The sequence below is a fragment of the Anolis carolinensis genome, chromosome 4, assembly GCF_035594765.1.
Source record: "Anolis carolinensis isolate JA03-04 chromosome 4, rAnoCar3.1.pri, whole genome shotgun sequence".
Classification (NCBI taxonomy): Eukaryota; Metazoa; Chordata; class Lepidosauria; order Squamata; family Dactyloidae; genus Anolis; species Anolis carolinensis.
In genome coordinates this window covers 197,543,954-197,564,734 of record NC_085844.1, presented here as the reverse complement: position 1 = coordinate 197,564,734, position 20,781 = coordinate 197,543,954, and the positions used below count along the sequence as shown (strand labels likewise).

Genomic DNA, 20,781 nt, shown 5'->3' with positions numbered 1-20,781 from the left:
CTTTCATAGAAATTCTGCAACATCAAAACATAAAGAGATGGACACTATTCCTTAGCTATACAGTGTTCCCACACTTATCGTGGGGGTTAGGTTCCAGGACCACCTGCAATAAGTGAAAATCCGTGAAGTAGGGGCACTATATTTATTTTAATATTTGTACATTATTTTAGTAGTTATACACTATTTTAAGTCTTTATCAACGAATCGTGTGTTGATAAATTGCCTCCTTCTTCTGTTGCCACTTGGGCTCCTTTTCTCTCCCTTTGGCTTCTCCTTCCTCCCTTCCTTAGGCTGTAAATTGTAATTTTTATGATTTATAATATTCTTTTAGAGTTTATTGAAAAACCGCAAAACAGCGAATCCGCGAAAAGTGAACTGCAAAGTAGTGAGGGAACACTGTACAGTGTTTAAAGGTAGGATGGATCCAGAGTAGTTAGCCTGACAATGGGGGGGGGGGGGCTCTAGCTCACAGAAGATACTGGAACCAACTGGAATCTCCCAACTAGAATAGGGGAATTGAAGTTATTGTGGGGTCTTTATAATGAAGCTAGGTTTTTCCCCCACAAAGAACATTGTGGACTTAGTTTCATAATATTTCTGCCTCTTTTCAATCCTGGAACATGTGATGAGCTCAGTGCCTCTCCATGCTAGAAAAGAGGCTGAAGTGTCCTATGAGGGGGAAAGTTCTCATTGTGATGAGATTGATTTCCAGCCTTCCCTACTTTCAGGACACTTCTGCCTCTTTTCAACCATGGAGGGAAATGCATGATTGCCAGAAGTAGTGTAACTCATGTGATGAGATCCATGCCTCTCCATGCTAGAAAAGATGCTGAAGTGTTCTTACAACTGGGAAATTTCTCAATGTGATAGGGTGGTGAATGAGGCACTAAAAGCTTATCTGCGGCCCAAAGAGGTTTAGCCTATTTAATTTTGGCCCCTTCCTTCTGCCAAGTTGTGCAGACCTGCTCTAGAGGTTTTCTCAGGAATCTCCAGGGTGGAAACAAATTGTATAGATGACATGTCATGTCTCACTGAGAACAGAGTACTCTAATTTCTGACCCTTGCTGCTTGAGTTTACCAGGTTAAAAAAAAAATTCCAAGGGAGAAGTGGCTGGAGGAGGAAGGAGACACCCAAGTAGCATCCGGCTACACATCAGGAGAAAAAACGAGATGAAATTGTTCCCCAATACGGTAGGTGATGTCTGCTTAGTTCCCCCATCTCAAGAGCTGCCCTATGGCTAATGTCTGTTCTTTTCTCCCAGGTGCAGTATAACATGGAGGCTGCTCAGGCACCCCCATCCTCTACTAGACACTAAATGGCCATGAAGATGCCTGCTAAAATTGGTACGCTGCCTTGAGCACAATATGAAAGACAAGTTCCCTGGAAGTAAGCTCACAGAGCAACAGGACAATAGACACTATGTGAATGAATAAATGCTTAAATTCCTGCCAAACAACAGCATCTACTAGGGAAAAAAATTAATATGATGTGAGAGAAATGTCTAAAAAAACTGAAGTCCCTATCCCAATGAAATCAGTATGCTGTCCAAAGTGAGCAGAGCGTGGAAGTAGTATAGGAACCTCTACATTGTATACTTCCCTTCTCTTCCCCCAAGGGGCCTTATATCTCCATCTCTCTCATGAGTATACATACCGCACTTCCCCGAAAATAAAACATCCCCTGAAAGTAAGACCTAGGAGGGAGCCGCCGCCGCCATCGCTGACGCCAAGGAAGGCATGTGCGGCATGAAGGAGAAGGAGGGAAAGGTGTGTGCCTTTCCCTCCTTGCCCTTTGCCTTCCTCGGCAGCAGCGGCTCCCTCTTCCTCCTCCACCACGGAGGAAGGCGAAGGAAAAGGAGGGAAAAGTGAGTCCGTTTCCCTTCTTGTCCTTCCTTGGAGGCAGTGGCTCCCTCCTCCACCGAGGAAGGCGCGTGTGGTGCACCTTTTCCTCCTTCTTCGTGCTGCACGCGCCTTCCTCGGCGGAGGAGGAGGGAGCAAAAGAAGACATCCCCTGAAAATAAGACCTAGCGTGTCTTTGGGAGCAAATATTAATATAAGACACTGTCTTATTTTGGGGGAAACACGGTATATGCATGGGGACAGTTGCACTCACAATAGATACCTTCTGTATTCAATCAAGGCACATCTTTGTGTCATTGCTAAAAATATACCAAGACATTTCCCCTCATGTCCAGGACCATGAGGTAAGGTGTTATATTAGTGTGAATGTTGAATCAATCATCTTGATTATTGGTTACAAGTTTGAATTGCATCACAACACATGGAAGAGTTATACAAACAATTATTACAGGGTTTTATTTGCAAAACATCATGGCAATAAGCTTTAGGTATGAAACGTATTGAATGATTCACTCATTGGAAAAGAGTTTGCTGTCTGTGGTCCTCGGCTATTTACACTCATAAGACATGTCCATTTTTGTGCTTTATAAGAACTGTGTTCTGTGACTCCAGCTTGGCTAATCCAGATGTCCCTAGCCACTTAATTAGTCTCTTGTAATAGCTTTTGTCAGTTGTTTACATGAAAGCAACACCAGTACTTTGCAAGAATATACTGTGCCCTACAAGATCACATGTATGTTTGTGTGTACATGAGAGAGAAAGAAGGGGGGAGGGAGAAAGAGAGAGGAATAAATGAAATTGGTGCATATATATATATATATGCTCAAGTTTAGAAATAATGGCTATAATTTAAACAGAAATACAGTAGATGCTCAATCACCCATTGCTAATTATTGATGGATAGTTCTCCCAGTTTCTTACTATTTTTCATCATTAAATGTGGTTTAGACTTCAAACAGGGGACTGTTCTTTTTCAGAAAAAGGACTATTCTGGGTAAAATAAGATGCATGTTTGTCCTGCATGCTTCCAAAGTGCCAGCACAAAAAGCAATAAGGAAAAGAGCTCTCACATTAGAGAACAAAGAGCCTCTGCTAGCAACAGAGAAGCACATTTCCTATTGTAAGCTGCATAGATGGTCACATAAATAAAGCCATTTTCCAACACTGAAGAAAGGCCTTTCAGTTCAGGTCAGAGTGTTCTTTTCTGCTTACCAGATATTCGTCGGAACTACTGTCTGCAGGTTGAAGAGAAGAGAAATGCAATGACAGAGCCCCTCATAGTGACACCTTCAGGGAGATCTTCACTACAGGCAGGTTAATGATTTCCAGGGTGATGCAGAAAGGGCTAAAGGCCTTTCCAAGGTTCACCAGCCAGGAAATATGTGGAAGTGCCTGCCTCTGACTCAAGTCTCAATGTTGTGACACTCATACATAGGAACATCTACTTGGACAGGAACATCCCTTTCTGGGCCTGCACTGGTGAAGATAATGGAAATAGCAGCGCTCCAAAGTGAGTATGATCATGTATCTCAGCCTGTGGAGTGGGGATTGCACATTCCTATATCAGTCATGTTAACTTAGAAAGTGCAGTAAGGATCAATTTGGCTGTTTCTTTGTCAGAACAGCTCTTCTAGGTTATGACACCATGACCTCTAGTTCAGAGCCTGGAAAAGTTATCTCATGTAACACCCAGCATTACCCAGCATTGCCCAGCTGGTAAGGCTAGTGGGATTGCTGGGACATTTTGGAAAGACAATCAGTTTTCTAAGCTCTGATGAAGAAGTCATGTGGGGTTGTGTTTAAAGTAACATTTGTATGTTCTGCTCTAGACCAAAAGTGACCTTACTGGGATTTTTATTTCCAGGAGATTAGAGAATTTGCCCTTAGAGCAGAAAATTGACTAACCTCTTTGCTTTTGTCCACAGCAAATGAGAATCACTGCTCCACCAGACTGGCCCAAAGCCTCTGGATTTGGCAGGGATTACCTGTAGTTATCAGGGCCAGGGCTTGTTTCTGATGAAAGGTAAAGGTTTTCCCCTGACGTCGTGTCCGACTCTGGGGGTTGGTGCCCATCCCCATTTCTAAAACGAAGAGCCGGTGTTGTCCGTAGACACCGCCAAGGTCATGTGGCCAGCATGACTGCATGGAGCACAGTTTCTGATATCCATACAATATTCCAGAATTTTTCTTGTGAGTTTCCAGCATGACCTGCAATTTTGAAAAATCCCCTGCAGGGTATAGGATTTTTTTGTTATTGTTGTTGTTTTTGTGAGTTTCCAATACAAGCCAGTGGGGAAAGCCACACATCTATCTCCACAATATCAGTTTATCTCATGTTGTACATGCCCAACCAATCGTGTTTAGAATGGAGATATGATGTTTGCATGGAACTTTTCCGCTGACTACTATTCTTTCATTACATTTATATATCAAAATTGAATGTTTCTTCTTTTTTCTTTTTTTAGAGCTATAGAAATGGCATAGTAATTTAGATGAGGGAAATCAGATTGAAATGTAATCCATACAAGACAGTTGAAAGGGAGATCAGGGAACAAGGATTCATCTGGTGATAGATGGGACTATGCTCCAACTGCAAAAGCAGGTCTGAAGCTTGGATGCACCCTAGGACTCAGTATTGAGTGAGCACACGTTTTGGTGATGGCCAGGAATACATTCACAGTTATGTCTTAGGAGCTAGCTGCACCAGTTCCTTGAAATGTCGGACCTAAACATAGTGACAGATGGCTTAATTAGTTCTTGTTTGGATTACTGTAACTGTAACACATTCTATGTGGGGCTATCTTTGTACAGCCAGACTGTTAAACTGGGCTGGATACAAGAAGCAAACAGCTTCTTTGTTGAAACAGCTTCACTGGCTGCCAGTCTTTTTCTGGGCACAATTCAAAGTTCTGGTTATGTCCTACAAAACACTATACAGCTTTAGGTTCAAATTATTTGAAACACTTTAGCTCCCCATGTGAGCAAGTCTGTGCTTTGAGATCTTCTGAGAAGACCCTTCTTTGTGTCCCACCACCCTCAAAGGTACAGAAAAAATAGATCTCCTTGCAGTGGATATAGGAACCTCTCAGCATGAACTATTTCAGCATTCTTTTCTTTAGCTGATATAGGATGAGATTCCACATCAAGTAGATAGAATGTCACTTTATGCGTCTACCTCCTGTATATGTTTCTTGTGTTTATTTTTTTGGCTGAGGCATAGAAAGCTGTGCCTCATCCAGTTCTTCAAGGACAGCAGTGGTGGATGCTTACCAGTGGAGGGAGGAGGCAGGAGGGAAAAAGTTAAACAATGAAGAATGAAAAAGAAATAGAAGTGATAGCTCAAGTACTGTAGTTTAAAGAAGACATCTCAACATATTGCAATTCCCATAGGAGCCATAGCAGTTGCATAAAAACAATATTAAGTTTGTAGTGTTGATGCACCCTGCATCCTGTGATTAGTTCCACAGATACTAAAAAATGCTCTATTTTCTATTCTCATCTTATATCTGTTCAAGTCACAGTAGTGAAATTCTGAAATTTAATCATATTCTAAATTAATTAACAAATAAAGTACAATCTGTATTATTCTTTTGTCTGACAGAATGACAAAGCCGATAGTTTAAAAAATGAATGCGAAAAAGTATCTCTCCCCACAAGCTGTGGTGACCAATCCAAACCATAAGATGGGTTACTGTGAGTTTTTTTGGGCTGTATGGCCATGTTGCAGCAGTATCTCTCCTAATGTTTCACCTGCATCTATGGCTGGCATCTTCAGAGGTTCTGTTGGCATTGAGGCAGGTGGGGTGTATATACCTGTGGGATGTCCAGGGTAGGAGAAAGAATCCTTGTCTGTTTCAAGCAAGTGTGAATGTTGCAGTTAGAAAGTTTGAATTAGCATTTGAGTAGCCATGAAATTTGCAAAGTGAATCAATTGGGGTATTTGCATAGAGGTAGCCTGGCCTTTGTTGCCTGGAGGCATCCTCTGTTTGGGAGGTGTTAACTGGCCTTTGATGGCTTGTTGTCTGGAGTTCTCCTGTTTCTGAGTGGTGTTCCTTATTAACTATCTTGATTGTGGTGTTTGCAAACTTCATGGCTACTAAAATGCTAATTCAAGCTTACTAATTGCAACATTCACATTTGTTTTAAACAGATAAGCATTCTTTCTCCCACTTTGGACATTCCACGGGTATATATACCCGTGGCTGTGGCCCGGGCTGTGGCGCAGGCTGGAGAGCAAGCCAGCTGCAATTAACTTCAATGAATCACTCTGACCAGGAGGTCATGAGTTTGAGGCCGCTCGGAGCCTATGCTTGTTTGTCTTTGTTCTATGTTGAAAGGCATTGAATGTTTGCCTATATGTGTAATGTGATCCGCCCTGAGTCCCCTTCGGGGTGAGAAGGGCGGAATATAAATGCTGTGTGTGTGTATGTATGTGTATGTATGTATGTGTGTGTGTATATATATATATATGTATGTGTATATATATATATATATATATATATATATATATATATATGCCATAACATACAAAACATACAACAACCCAGCCTGAAAAAACTCACAGCAAACCAGTGATTCCAGCCATGAAAACCTTTGACAATACATTGCACCGTATGATATTTATTTACTAAATATTTATGTAAAAGACAGGTTGGCATTTTCAGCAAATATCTCCAAAGTAGCATACGGATATGAAAACAATTAAATTATAATAACACAGCAAGAAACCTTTGAAAGAGAACACAGAAAAAGTAAAGGGAGAAAAAATATTAGACTATTTGTACAAAAGTGATGTGCTGGTTCAGGAAACATAGATTACGGTATCTCAAAATGAAGCTGTTTCCAAAAGCAAAAAGAGGAAAGTATTAGATTTTTCTCCCATGGTCAGAGTCCTCTAGGAGCTGTAGTCAAAAATGGAAACTTTTCTAAGTTCTCCAACGCTGTGGCACTACGACCAAAATAGGTATTCTGAGTGTCCCTCAGTAAATTACAAACAGGACTCATTTCTTCTGTCCATTCAGATCCCTATAACATTAATTGCAACTATTTTATGTCTTACAGAGATTGGTGTTGGCCTTATGGGCTTTGGGGCTTTCTTCCTCCTTTTTGGAATGCTGCTTTACATGGATTCAGTACTTCTGGCCTTTGGAAATGTATGTTTCTTCAAAAGCATCAGATTTTTCCTGCCAAAATAGTGGACTTTTTGTATTTTGGTCACATAAAATATTAATCCCCAATGCATCAAAAAGTGTAAAGATCAGTATGTGCTCTTAGAAAAAACTGGCATTATTACATTCCAGTGGGGGCTTTGGTGGCACAGTGTGTTAAAGCGCTGAGCTGCTGAACTTGGGGACCAAAGGGTCCCAGGTTCAAATCCTGGGAGCGGAATGAGCGCCTGCTGTTAGCCCCAACACCTGCCAACCTAGCAGTTCGAAAACATGCAAATGTGAGTAGATCAATAGGTACTGCTCCAGCGGGAAGGTAACGGTGCTCCATACAGTCATGCCGGCCATATGACCTGGAGATGTCTTTGGACAACGCCGGCTCTTCAGCTTAGAAATTGAGATGAGCACCAACCCCCAGAGTCAGTTACGACTGGACTTAACGTCAGGGGAAAACCTTTACCTTTACCTTATTACATTCCAGTACAGCAGTTGGGGACTTTTGGCTCTCTAGATCCGTAATTTCCAAACTCTGGTCCTCAGTCTGTATTGGAATTCAATTTCCAGCTGCTTCAGCCACTTTAACTCAGGGTTGAAATTCAAAACACCTGTAGGACTAGATCTTGGGAATCTCTGCTCTAGATGTTTTGGTCCATCATTCCCATGGAATATGGATTCTATTGGCATTACTGGGGAACCTGTTTTTGAGTAGATGTCTATAATCTTGAGCTTTCCAAGATCACAACTTAGATCACTGCAAAAATAGGAATCTGTACCCTGTGGGCCATGTAACAAAGCAAGGGGTGAGTATTGAGAAAGGCATGATGGTGGGAATCCTCATGATAATGTATGTGCACATAATGTGGCTTATGTATACTGGTGTCTCTTTTTAGAGCATGAAGTGCTACCCAAAACCTGTCCCACCCTCACAAGTGTCAATCCCCAACAGAGGCGACCACTGTGGCTTATTCATGGGGAGGGGAGGAAGGGGGTAGATAATTCAAATGATGTAGCTGCAAGGGAATGCTATAGGAGAGAGTAATGCCACCCCATTTCCTGCTGATTCATCATCTGACTTGCTCTGCTGCCTTTTCCCTCCATTGGCAAGCACCAGAAATGGCAGCTGGTTTTGTGGGACTTGACAGCTTGGTGGGACATGAGAGAAGCCTCCCACAAGGATGGTAAAAACATCAAAACATCCGGGCATTTCCTGGGCAACATCCTTGCAGACGGCCAGTTCTCTCACACCAGAAGCAACTTGAAGTTTCTCAAGTTGCTCCTGACACACACAAAAAGTTTGGTGAACAGGAGTGTTGGATGGGCACAAAAACCTAGATAATAACCTTTTGCATCTCAACTAAAACAAGACAGACATGGGGGGGGGGGGGGGGGCAGACTTATATTTGTATGAGTGGAGTGTTACATTATACCTACTTGATGTAGGATCTCAGCCTATATCAGCTAAGGAAGGGGATGTTGAAATAGCTGAAACTGAGAAACTGCCTATGACCATAGCAAAGTGGCCAAAGAATTTCTGTTTGACAAAAACAGGGAGTTGACAAAAAAGTACTGTTCTCCAATTTTTAAAAAAGATAAGAGCCAGCATATTGAAGGGTATGTAAACTTCATCCAGTTTGTACAGTAGTTTCAGGCTCCAGATGCAATGAAACACCCCTAAGAGGAGAACATGGAGCAGCACTGAGATCGTGCCAACTAGCATGATTGCTTAACTCTTCCTAAGAAATTACTATGTATTCATACAAATCATGTTACTTTAAAGCACTCTGACAATCCCTGAGAATTGTTTCTTTTTTTCCTCCTTAGATTCTGTTCCTGTCTGGATTAGCTGTTACCATTGGACTAAGAAGAACTTTTGATTTCTTCTTCCAGAAACCAAAGCTTAAAGGAACCAGTTTCTTTCTAGGAGGCATAATAATTGTCCTGCTTAGGTGGCCAGTCCTGGGAATGCTGCTGGAGATCTATGGTTTCATTAACCTCTTCAGGTGATTAATCCAACTAAAGTAATGGAGCTTCTAAGAAACTTCATAGCTATTTCCATTTACTTTATTTTTCCTCATGGGAACTCAGGCAGCAAGGATGGAATTGTGAAACACATGGGCCACATGGGATCATGAATGACAAACAAAGTAGTGTGTATGTGCTAAAATTGCATTTGGGAAAAACATAAGGTGCCTTCTGGTTTCATCAAAATTGTTGTATGCTGTCAAGTTTTCTCTGACCCATGGTGATGCTAAAGTGACCCTATGATAAAGTTTTCATGATTTCTTCAGAGGGGGTTTGCTCTTGAGGCTGAAAGAAGTTACTTCTCCAAGTCACCCAGTAGGTTTCCATAGTTGACTAAGCATTTGAACTGTTATCTCTCGGTATCCTATGACAGCTTGGAGGATTTCAGGTGATAAAAAATGATGACTACAGCTCCTAGAATATCCACAGATATCCAGTTAACCGTGGATTAAGATCAGGCTTGTACCATACTGCAATGCATAAGACTTTGTCCCTCTGTTGTACTTATCCAAGTCTGACCCACACCATAACTTAATAAGAGCTGTTTAACCATGGTATATGCTGCCTTGGAGTGTGGTGGAGTCTCCATCTTTGGAAGCGTTTTAGCATAGGTGGATGGCCATCTCTCAGGAGTGTTCTGATTCAGGCATGGCAGGGGTGGACTAGATGGTCTTTGTGGTCTCTTCCAATGTATATTTCTATTATTCTAAGGTTTCATACTGCCTGTTAATCAGTCATAGTGAGGGGCCACTGTGGTACAATCCTGTATTTGAAAAGATCTCCAAGGCTTGTGTATACATAGTCTATGACAACTCATGAGACTAGCTCCCAGTTGCAGATACTAAGATTTCTAAATGGGATTCAAGGTTCTTTAATAATCAGGCTAATTTGCAGATGAACAGAGAATGCTTGATTACTTAGTACTTTATAATTTTCAGCAGAATGACTGGCGTTTCTTTATAGAAGGTTAGTTAGTTAGTTTTTTGTAAATGATATCTCAATATAAAGGTTCTTCCTCAATATAAAGGTTATTCCTCACAGGATAATTTATTCTCTATGCAACTCAAACCTTGATGGCTGCCAACTAAGGATACTCAAGGATTTTGTCTATTGCTCAGGACCAGTTTCATTGACACATTTTGGATTAGTTTGTCTATCAGAATGTAGTTAACTTTCAGATGCAGAGCTTTGAAAATTATAGGTTCTTAATACATGTAAACATGGTGCTTGGATTAAAATAGCAAACACTTTTCTCCCAGAGATTTTTCTCTTGGTCTGTTCTAGTACTGGGGTTTCAGCTGAAAGAAAAGTACATGACGAATGGTTCTCTCATGAGTCAAACTATAAGCAGGAGAAAGAGTTCATCACCCCTCTTCTACATTCCCATTTGATTTTAAAATAACCACTGTGTGGTTGACGGTTCCATAGTTAAACATACAGAATTAATGTTATCACATCAAGTTTGGCTTTCAAGTTCATTGCTACATTATAATTTTAGCAAATAACAAATTCTTCTTTGTCCTCAGGAGTTTTTTACCAATTGCCTTTGGATTTCTTGGGGCACTGGTGAATATACCATTTTTGAACAAGGTAAGGAATAATATTCTCCTGTGGGAAAAGCAAGCTTGGTGGTTTAGCAAAACAAGCAATTATGCCACAAAGGTAGACAGTTTGAAGCAGTGGTTTTCAACCTGTGGGTCACTAGGTGTTTTGGCCTACAACTCCCAGAAATCCCAGCCAGTTTACCATGGATGGGAAAAATATTGGATTGCAGTTCCCATCAGCCTTAACTGTCATAGCTAATTGAGATGAAGCCTGAAAGCACATCAGTTGCCCATACAACTTCATAAACATATGTTGTGGGTATGCACACAGATATTTCTGCACAAATGAGAACACAGAAAAAAGGTTATGTATGCAAAACTTGCACATGGATGCCTAAGGGAGAATGGGCTGAGAATATATGCACTGGCTCCATCCCTGATCTCCAAGCAGTTATATTTAGTCATTATTTTTACACAGTGTCATGACTGTAACTTGCCCTCCATCCTGCTTTAGTGGGTATCAGCAGCATGGGGAGAAAGTCTTTCCTTCCAGTGACCAGTGCATGACTGAATGATGTTTCCCTCAGGTTTGGAAGGGTGGGGTTAGAAGAGTGGTTCTCAACCTGTGGGTCCCCAGATGTTTTGGCTTCAACTTCTAGAAATCATAACTCCTGGTAAACTGGCTGGGATTTCTGGGAGTTGTAGGCCAAAACACCTGGGGACCCTCAGATTGTGAACCACTGGGTTAGAAGTTATTTAGTTAAGTACTATACTGAGATAAGACATATAAGGTGTTATAGGATTCAAGCCAAGATCAGTATGATTATATACAGTACATTTATGTAGAGGTGCTACTCAGCTTGGCCAATGAATAGAGAATGAAGTATCATGCTGATCAGGGGAGAGAATATAGGTCTGGGAGCATTCAGTTTAGTTCCATACAACTTTCAGAATGGTCTTGGAAGCACTCATTGTTTGTTTGTAAGATTTACCCAGAAATCTTCTGTATGATTTCAAGAAAGTGAATCTCCTTTGAAATTCTTGATTGCCTTGTAATGTAAATGGGGAAGAAATGTTTAGATCTTGCTTACACAATAAGCTTCTTTGGGCTTTGTCATGTAAACTGGAATTGAAACCTTATGATCCTTCAAACCAGGCATCCACAAACTACATTCCTCCAGCTGTTTAGGGCTGAACTCCCAATAGCCTTATTTCAGTGGTCAGGGATTCTGGAAGTTGGAGGCCCAAACAACTGGAGAGCTGCAGTTTAAAGATACCTGCTCCAGACTTTCACTAATGGAAGTGGCTCATGAAAACTGAATGTCAATAATAACTGGATGGCTTCAAGTTCTCAGTCTTGCAAAATCAGAGCACTAGCATGAAATAGTTCTACCCCTCAAAAAAGTGTTAACATGCAGAAGTGCCAACATAGTTCTACTTGTCCCATGAACCATAGCTTCTTTGCAATGTAAAACTGTCCCTCTCTGGATGACATGCTCTGAGTTGGTGCTCTGCACAGTCAGGCTTATTGAACTAATAGAAATTGTATTAATTTAAAAGCAAATATATCACACTTTGAAGTTGTTTAATCTTGTTTGTAAATGCAGAAGTAAATTCTAACATAGAACTAACTTTGTTCACAGTTATTGCTTTTTATTCCAATTATTACTGTATCATTATTAGAGAAGAGCAATTAGTAAAAAAAATTGATATCTCATTGCAGCTGTTCCAGAAATTTGGAGACACCAGTTCTTTGGTGTAGTCTGGATGAATGACCTATCCAAGGGACAACTTCATTTCTTACAAGCAAGAACTACTTTAAAAAACAAACATGAAGAACCTGTTATTATCACAAGGATATATAATTTAGGCTCTCAGTCCTACCTTTATATGAAGTGATCTCCTACAAGTATGTACAAATCAACTGAAAGGAATTACTTGGAGATGTTGGTTGTATGAGCATGGGGTAAGGGTTCTACATCCTTTTGCTGGTTTATCCCCATCTTAATGTTCTTCTGCAGAGGAGCTTACTGAGGCTGTTAAATGGATGGATAACAGCTGTGAACCATGAACTCATTGAGCAAAATCATCAGTTAAAGTTAGTTCTCAGTTAGCTCTCAGAAAGACACGTCCAAGTGGTATTGTTAATTTTCAAAAAAGTAGGACTGAATAAATAAAGTGTCCAGATTTTTTTTTCATTACTGCATTGAGGTGGAGAATCTGAGTCCTTCCAAGTGTTTTTGGACTAATCCCAACTTTGCACTTGGCCATTTTAATTTGGCCATATTAATTTGGGGTGCATCTACATCTACATTGTAGAATTATTGCAGTCTGACACCATGTTAATTGCCATGGCTCAATGCTGTGGGTTAATGGGAGTTGTAGTTTGATTAGGCTCCAGTATTATTTAGCAGGGAAGGCAAAAGGTAAAATCACAGCTCCCAGGATTCCATAGCATTGAGTCAAGGCAGTCAAAGTAGTGTCAAACTGCATTAAATCTACAGTGAAAATGCTCCCAAAGTCTATCTGAAAGTCAAAATCAATCAATGTCTGAAGGCCCTGATGTACATACTGGTTTTGAGGGGTTTTTTCTTTTCTTTTGTGTATGTGAGCAGGAGACTCTCAATGCATGTGTTGAAAAACATGCTGCAGTGCTTGGAGCACTACAAAAACCTGCAAAACCGCATCAGCAGAAATAACAGTGAAAGGAGCAAATATTCCAAGAACAGTTATACCTTTAACTCTCTGAACTATCCAACAAAAGGTATACTAAGATAAAGGCATAAGCAGATATTGGAAGAAAAATTGAAGTTGGGATGTACAGAAGATTTGAATTTGAAGAAACAGCTATGATTTCAAAGAACATGTACAGAATATATCTTCCCTCAAATGCAGAAACAGGGTGCTGAGAATAAATGTTAGAATATGTAAAAAGTTATTCTGGATTTCCTATATATATTTCAAGTAAAAAAGCAAAACAATTGGGAGTGTCACAAAAGATTGGAGGTTGCTTTAATCTACAAGCTATAGTTTGGACAGTGGCTAATTAAAGGTCTCAGAACATGATTTGGCCACTTTGCAAATGTGTTTTTCCCCCTATTTTTGTATTCAATAACACTTGTTTAATTATAAAATAAACCAAGTTATCTAAACTTCTTGTTGATGTGTGCATATTTTTTCTCCAGAGGAAAACTGTAAATCCAGGTAAGAAATTCAGGGGAATTGGGAAATTACTAACTGCAGTTTCTGAAAATTTAATCATGGCATCATTTGTTCACTTTTTATGAATGGAAATAAACTCTTTAAATTCCTTTCCATTCATAAACTTCCCTTTAGCTGCACAGCACCATTTAATGATAATTTTCTATATCTGAAAATGCTGTGTACATGTCAATATGATGTTACTCATCCCTTTTATGAATGGATTTTAGCCCTGTAATACAAACCTGTGATGAGCATCACTGTGAACACAAAGTGGTAACACTCAACTGACAGTTACTTAAAATAAGGCCCAGGAGTGAGAGGATGAGAAGAATGCAGAAGGAATGTTTAAGCACACATTTTACAAGGAAGAAAGGAGAAGTCTTTAATTTAGAGCAAGAAAGAAAATTTTTCACTCTTGCTAATTATCCAGCACCATAGTGGAGTGAATAGAATGATTTACACCACCCAATAGGTAGGGGGGCATTATTTTGGTCCATTTTAAAAAGAGCAAAAGGCCACCAAGAGGAATAGATACTTCATCGTTTTCTGATGTAAACTCATGTAACTAGGGAGACGAAAAGATGAAAGACAGAGGTGTTTCCAGAGTTACGGATGTCACTGAAAAGGTCAGACAATAAAGCCGAGAGGCTTGATACTGTACTGGAGAGGGACCCAAACAACTCTTAAGGAGGAGAGACCTAAGAGAAGGGACAAAAGACTCTTCTGGGCAACAAAATCAACATCTGAAAATGAATAGTGGTAAGTAGAGGAAAAGGAATATTTAAGATTCAGGCTGCAAACATACGTATACTTGCTGAACAGTATTGGGTAAAGTAGTTACTAAACATAATAGGAGCAACTTTTGATTAAATGCACAAAGAAATGATATAAAGGTATTCGTATGTATATGGGAGCTAGAATCCTCCTTGAACTAAAAGCAGGAAATGCATAGGTTTGGACTACAGTTATTTCTTTTGTCCTATTTCTGTCAAAGGTATAAATTAGAGAAATGTAACTCCACCACCAATCCACATACACACAATTATCTCGGCTGCATAAAAAGGTTTTTAAAATAGCATTGAGATCACATTCCTTTTTGAAATTTTATGTATGTGCACCTTTAAGTTACCTTAGGTTTCACCCCTCCCATCACCAGCGAACCTCCAAATGTCCTCTCTCTACAAAATTTCTCATTCTCTATAGGCGATTCTTTTCCAAGCCCTGCCAATGTGATCCAGATAACCAAGATCATCCCATGTTCAAAAATGAGGCCCATCTCTGTGAAAGGAAGCCTGGGACCTACCCCACCTTTTTTGTGGAAGCAACAGGAGCAAGAGCTACAGTTTTGGCAAGGCATACATCCATCAAGGAAACAAATAATCACCATTTTCCAGAGAGCTTTGCTGGTGGAACAGGAAAAACGCCTCTACACTTACAACTGGAACTCATTGGCTTACAATATGGCAAGAGGCAAACAGGGACGCTGTGATGTTATGGCACAGCCATAGAGAAGAGGGGAGAAATGCATAGCAGAACAAAATACCATACCATGTAGCTCAGCAATATGATGAATGCTGTCTTTATTGTTTTAAGAGAAAGGAAGACTGGATCATATAGTTCAGAATTCTAGAATCTCGGAAGCTCATAAGATGATGCCTTCAACTTACAATTTTAGCAGAGCGGAAATCAATCTTTTGTTATTTCTTTAAGGTTTTGTACAAAACTGGCAATTTTTCTTCCTTTCCTAAATGCCCAGTGTAAAAATAATAAACATGTGAAGTTCACCATTTGATTTTGGAAAACTTTATTGTTTTCATAAAGAAAAGCAAATTCATTTCAATCACAAATATCCATAATGGTGTGATTTCCACCACCACCCCAGCCCAGTCCCACAAATGTTGGGAGTTTAATTTCATTTCATTGCAGAGGAGAAATAGTCAAGGAACTCATAATCTATGGGACAAAGGATCTTCCTAGATCTCAGGAGGAGCCCATCTGCCTGCTGCCCAGAACTTTCCCTTCAGGGATCTCTGCTATCAGTGGAACAAAGGTCTAGAGAGAAACTTTGATTGTAATCCCATCAATAATAGACATCTTTAGGACTCTTTCTTTGTCTTTCCAGCATGGGAAGATGTCTGGCACAACAACTCTAATTGTCCTCTCTGGCAGGGCCCAGTATCTGCATAATCCTGTAAAATTATATTTTTGACTTTTCTTTGTCTCCAGCATTCCATTGCTACATACCCAGGGGTTGACATAACCTCTGGAGACCTCACCGCCCCCAAGACCACCCCTGCCAGCCCATTGGAGGCCCCGGGGCCTCCCTGCACAGCTGGGAGGAGATCCCTGGCTACGTCATCGCCACCTCCTCCAATTATGGCATACACCAGCTAAGATCCACCTCTTTACCAATCAGAGACCAGGGGGACAACGGCTGGCTTCTCGGCACTGACCAATCAGGAGAAAGGCAGGGAGTTTCAAAATGTAGCAATGTTGGTGCATGAGAATTCTTGTGCATAAAAATGTCTGCTTATGATTATGCTTTTACACCTGTACCTTTTGAGCATCCATGCTGTATGAGTGTCCCTTTCGCACTAATTGAATAAAGTCTCTGTCATTTGCCTTCAGCCTGGTGAGATTCCTGGTTCCTTACTTGAGACATCCGCAGTTAGCAAAGCTTGCCAGGCAACCCTTGATAACCATGGGACTTAGAAAAACTCCAAATTTCCAGCATCACCATATCTGCCATATCACTCTTGGCAACATACTACAGTGCATACGAAATCCCTAGCCCCCCTCTCTCTCCATCTTGTTATTATTTTGAGCAAAAAACAGCTTTTGCTGTATCTGGTTTTGTCAGATTGCTCATTACTTGCAAGAGCTTGTGAGCAGTCAGAGCTGTGACTGTATGGGAGAGAGGTTAAGGAGCAAACAGAAATAGACACAGCCAAGAAAACAAGAAAAGCAGCCAGAGAGAATGTAGACAGCAATAAAAGAGAGGCGGAGGAAGACGCAGCGAACAGCCAGAGACAGATGGACGTGGCATGCCACCACCCAAAGAATCAAGACCATTTTTGATAGTGTTTCTCATGGGATAAAAACTTGGTAACAAGGTAACAGTCATGTGACTTGCCCCTTGTCACCCAGTAAGTTTCTACAGCCGAGTGGGAATTTTGTTCTCCAGAGTCCTGTGCAACACCCAAATGGCTACATCACTCACACTGAGCCCTCCCAAATGAGCACATACAAGTTAATCACTGAACTGTGTGATTCCCATCCTTGTTTCAATGCCTTCTGCAAAACACTGCAAACTAGGATTACAAATAATGAACAGATATAATTCTTTTCCAATATCAGTGCTTTTTAAAATCTATTTTTCTGAGCTCTGATGAAAGTTGTCTGGATTTTTCTTCTTTTTAATTTAGATATTTTTGATGGTTTGTAGGATAATAGAAATGCTAGGATATTGATGTGTTTAAATGTCTCAGTATTGACTTCTTTTTTGGGAAAAATGTCACAGCCTGAATGTCATGATTATCTGTACTTTCTGTACAAAAACCCTTTGAATGGGGCAACTGATACCTAGAAACAATTTCTTTAAAATTGTGAATTGGTGGGAAAGATATTTTTCTTGGTGGGATCATGTTCTGAATGTAAACAAAGTCCACTAGATGACCTGGAAGTGGATTTATATCTGCCATCTCCTCTCCTGGGTCTTTCTCATGTTCCCTTTACAGCTACGCAATGCAAGCAGGGATTGGTGATTTCTTGCCCTCTGACTAAAACCGCTTGCCTGGAGGCCAGCAGACTGGGCAGTATGACGCAGTACAGAGCCTGAAAGGGTGGGAGTTTCTCAGTCTTCTGTGTGGGAAAAAACAGGAAGCCACCCTCTGGTTTCTGCAACCAAGGTAGTTCATCAATGAAGCTCCAGGGCAAAGCCACCAAAAACTAGGATGGGAAAGGAAAACTAATCAAACTTAAATGCGTCAAGAGTTTGAGTAGGAAAGTTTATTGTAGGCATATTGTAAGACGATTCTAAGCACTCAAATCAAATATGGAGTGCATAAAAATTATGCCTTTATTAAATAATCACCTTATTCTAATAAAGGCATGGGCAAACTTCAGCCCTCCAGGTGTTTTTGACTTCAACTCCCACAATTCCTAACAGCCTACCAGCTGTTAGGAATTATAAGAGTTGAATCCCAAAACACCTGGAGGGCCGAAGCTTGCCAATGTCTGTTCTAATACATAGAATTTTATGGGATCCAGTTGTTATTGTGTGCTTTCAAGTCATTTCCAGCTTATGAAGACTCTAAGGCAACCCTATCTTGGGATTTTCTTAGCAAGATTTCTTAAAAGGGGACTTGCCATTGGTTTCCTCTGAGACTGGGAGAGGGCGGGTCCCTCAGGTTCACCAAGCTGGTTTCCATAGCCAAACTGAGATTTAATTCATGGTGGTTTCCTTCATTCCCACTGAATCCACTACACCATGCTAGTTCTATTTCTCCCACTATATCCTCCACCCTTTTTGGTATACATAAGTTGGTTAAAGATGGATAGCCAAAATGGGAGCACAATGATTGATAGTATCACTAAGAGCTAAGCGTACCCTTGCACTCGAAAAGACGTGCAGTTTCTTGATTTAGAGCAATTTATGCAACCAAAATATGCTCATGAAAATTAAGAGCTATATGTATCCACGAAGAGCTTAACATGCAATGTCTGATATTGTAATTTATTTAGCCTGGGCACAACTAGCAACACTGCTTTCATTGACTACACAACTAAAAATCTCCATTTGCACCAGTGGAGTTTCTTCTCTCTCTCTCCCTCTCCCCCCTTTTAATTACCATGAAATGGAAGAGTGGATTTCTATTGAGATGGGTTTATGTCCCATACACAATCAGCCCAGTACAGATGTGGCCCCTGCATGCTTTCTTCAGAACAAACAAGAAAGTACCATAATGCTTAGGGGCATGTGTGGTATGTAATGTAATCATCAGTTGAATTCTGCAGGTGAGGTGAGAAAAGATTAGAAATCTTAGGAAATTACTGTAAATACCCAAAAAGATAGCACTATAAATAATATTTAGACATAAGGTGGGAACAATGTGGCCCCTCGCATACAGATGCTGAACCTTCTACGCTGGAGAAATAAAACAACCCTAAAAATGGACACTCACTCCCAAAATCCGCAAAGAGCATTACCATTACCATAATGGTATTTGCATTGTTGTACATAATGAAATATCTTGGAGAGGGGAACCAAGTCTTAACAAAAAGTTCATTTCTGTTTCATATATATCTTGTACACATATGATGAATGTCATTTTATACCATGTTTTAAATAATTTCATGTAGGAAACGAAGGTTGGGTACAATGAACCATTAGAAAGCAAAACCTCCCATGTGGAAGATTTAAGAGGATTTCAAAATTCCAGATATGGGATACTCAACCTGTAGTATAGTGTAATAAGCACCTATAAGCTCCTCTGATATAATAGTTCTCCTTTCTCGTTCTTGTCCAAACCTGTTTCTATAGTTCAACACCAAGACAGTGTCCTCCTCAAACCATGTTTAGCTAAAATAATTTCCTGAAGTACCAAAATGGTCCAGAAAGGAATGAAAATGTGGAGAAATTGCTTTATATGTTCCCTGATAGGTGTTTAGAAGGGCTTGGAGTAATCACTCAAAATAAAATTATTTAAGGTAAAGCAGAGGGTATGTGGCTCTCTAAGGTCCCCAGGATGGTAAATGTATCTCCCACCTCCAACAGTTGTCCATCACCCTTTGCTGAAATAGAAGCCAAGGGTAGTCTTATCACAGAGCTTTTGTTTCTTTGTTCTCCTAAATGCGTTGCCTTGTTAAAAACCTTGATGTAAGTTGTGTGTATACAAAAACTCACTGCAAGCTTCCTATGGCTCTCTTTGTTATAAAATGTTTCACGAAAGGTCACCAAGGCCATTGCAATAAATGCAACTTCACTGACATTTGGAGTAACTCCCTAGTCAATTGCCACACATAGCTCATAATATCTTTATGTTGAAAGATCTTTGTTCTGGCCCTTTCTGAACTTTAAGCTATTTAGCAAAAAAAAAAAAAAGTTTGGGAAAGTCCTTCCTCACAAACGTAATGTCCAAAGCCATCTGTGGGAAAATAAACAGCGTCAATCATTCGAGAGTACTGAAACACTCTTGCAATTGCTCATAGAAGTAGGAGATTGCTTTTTTATATGGAAACCCAAGGATTTACCTAGATCTAATGAACAATCAGGCCCCTAAATCCATAAGGCTTAGCGCATGGCTCGTTCAGTGTCAGGATAAATAAACACTTTTTGATTTATTTTACTTTGCAGAGGTTGGATGTGTTGCTCAGGGTGAGTCTGCTGGGGGATCAATGTGGCCTTCCACATTTGCCCACCCTACTCTGGTGTCCTAGATCCTGTCCCAAACTGAAAGCATATCAAGAATAGGAAGAAGCCCATGAAATTCTTCAAAGAGTGCCCACACTAAACAATTGTACTGCATTCATTAGCATGTTTTTATGCTATGGACAGTGGGATTTGCAATTCAGTTAACTATTTAAAATGTGCAGTTTAGACATCTCTATTGCACTACCCTCACCTATCACTCTGAATTCTCCAAACTACAACTCCCATAATTGAACAGTATGGGGATATGGCAATTCAAGTGGCATTAAAATGCTGCAATTATATGCTATAACTCTGTGCTACATTTATATGCGTGGAGCATCACCATCATAGGTGATGACTCATGGCTGAGTATGATTGTCTTATAAAGGGTAGAGTCTTGATGGTAGATCCATAGATGACTGTTGAAAACCTATTCTGGATTCACATTGAGAGCATAGATTTCCAAATGGAAGGTGGACAGGACAAGGGTTTGTTGTGCCCTCCTCCTAGCACATTTCTCCCTTTCGCTCTCCATTCATGCTTTTTCTAAATCCATAGCACTATTGATAACAGC

The 20,781-nt window shown here is 40.3% G+C and overlaps 1 protein-coding gene across 1 annotated transcript; it reads left to right on the top strand.

Moving 5' to 3' along the window:
• The first annotated feature begins 1,926 nt into the window (after positions 1-1,926).
• golt1a (golgi transport 1A) lies at positions 1,927-13,743 on the top strand. The gene is made up of 5 exons (XM_003220409.4): positions 1,927-3,370; positions 6,922-7,013; positions 8,847-9,025; positions 10,574-10,637; positions 12,315-13,743. Exons 1-5 carry the CDS (start codon positions 3,349-3,351, stop codon positions 12,351-12,353), a joined length of 396 nt encoding a protein of 131 aa, XP_003220457.1. The 5' UTR covers positions 1,927-3,348; the 3' UTR covers positions 12,354-13,743.
• The last annotated feature ends 7,038 nt before the right edge of the window (positions 13,744-20,781 follow it).

What these genes read in the sequence shown, in the direction of transcription:
- golt1a (XM_003220409.4), top strand. Translation starts at nt 3,349, where the DNA reads ATGGAAATAGCAGCGCTCCAAA. An exon ending in GGAAATAGCAGCGCTCCAAA is followed by an intron (nt 3,371 to 6,921) that starts GTGAGTATGATC and finishes TATGTCTTACAG; the next exon opens with AGATTGGTGTTGGCCTTATG. An exon ending in ATATACCATTTTTGAACAAG is followed by an intron (nt 10,638 to 12,314) that starts GTAAGGAATAAT and finishes ATCTCATTGCAG; the next exon opens with CTGTTCCAGAAATTTGGAGA.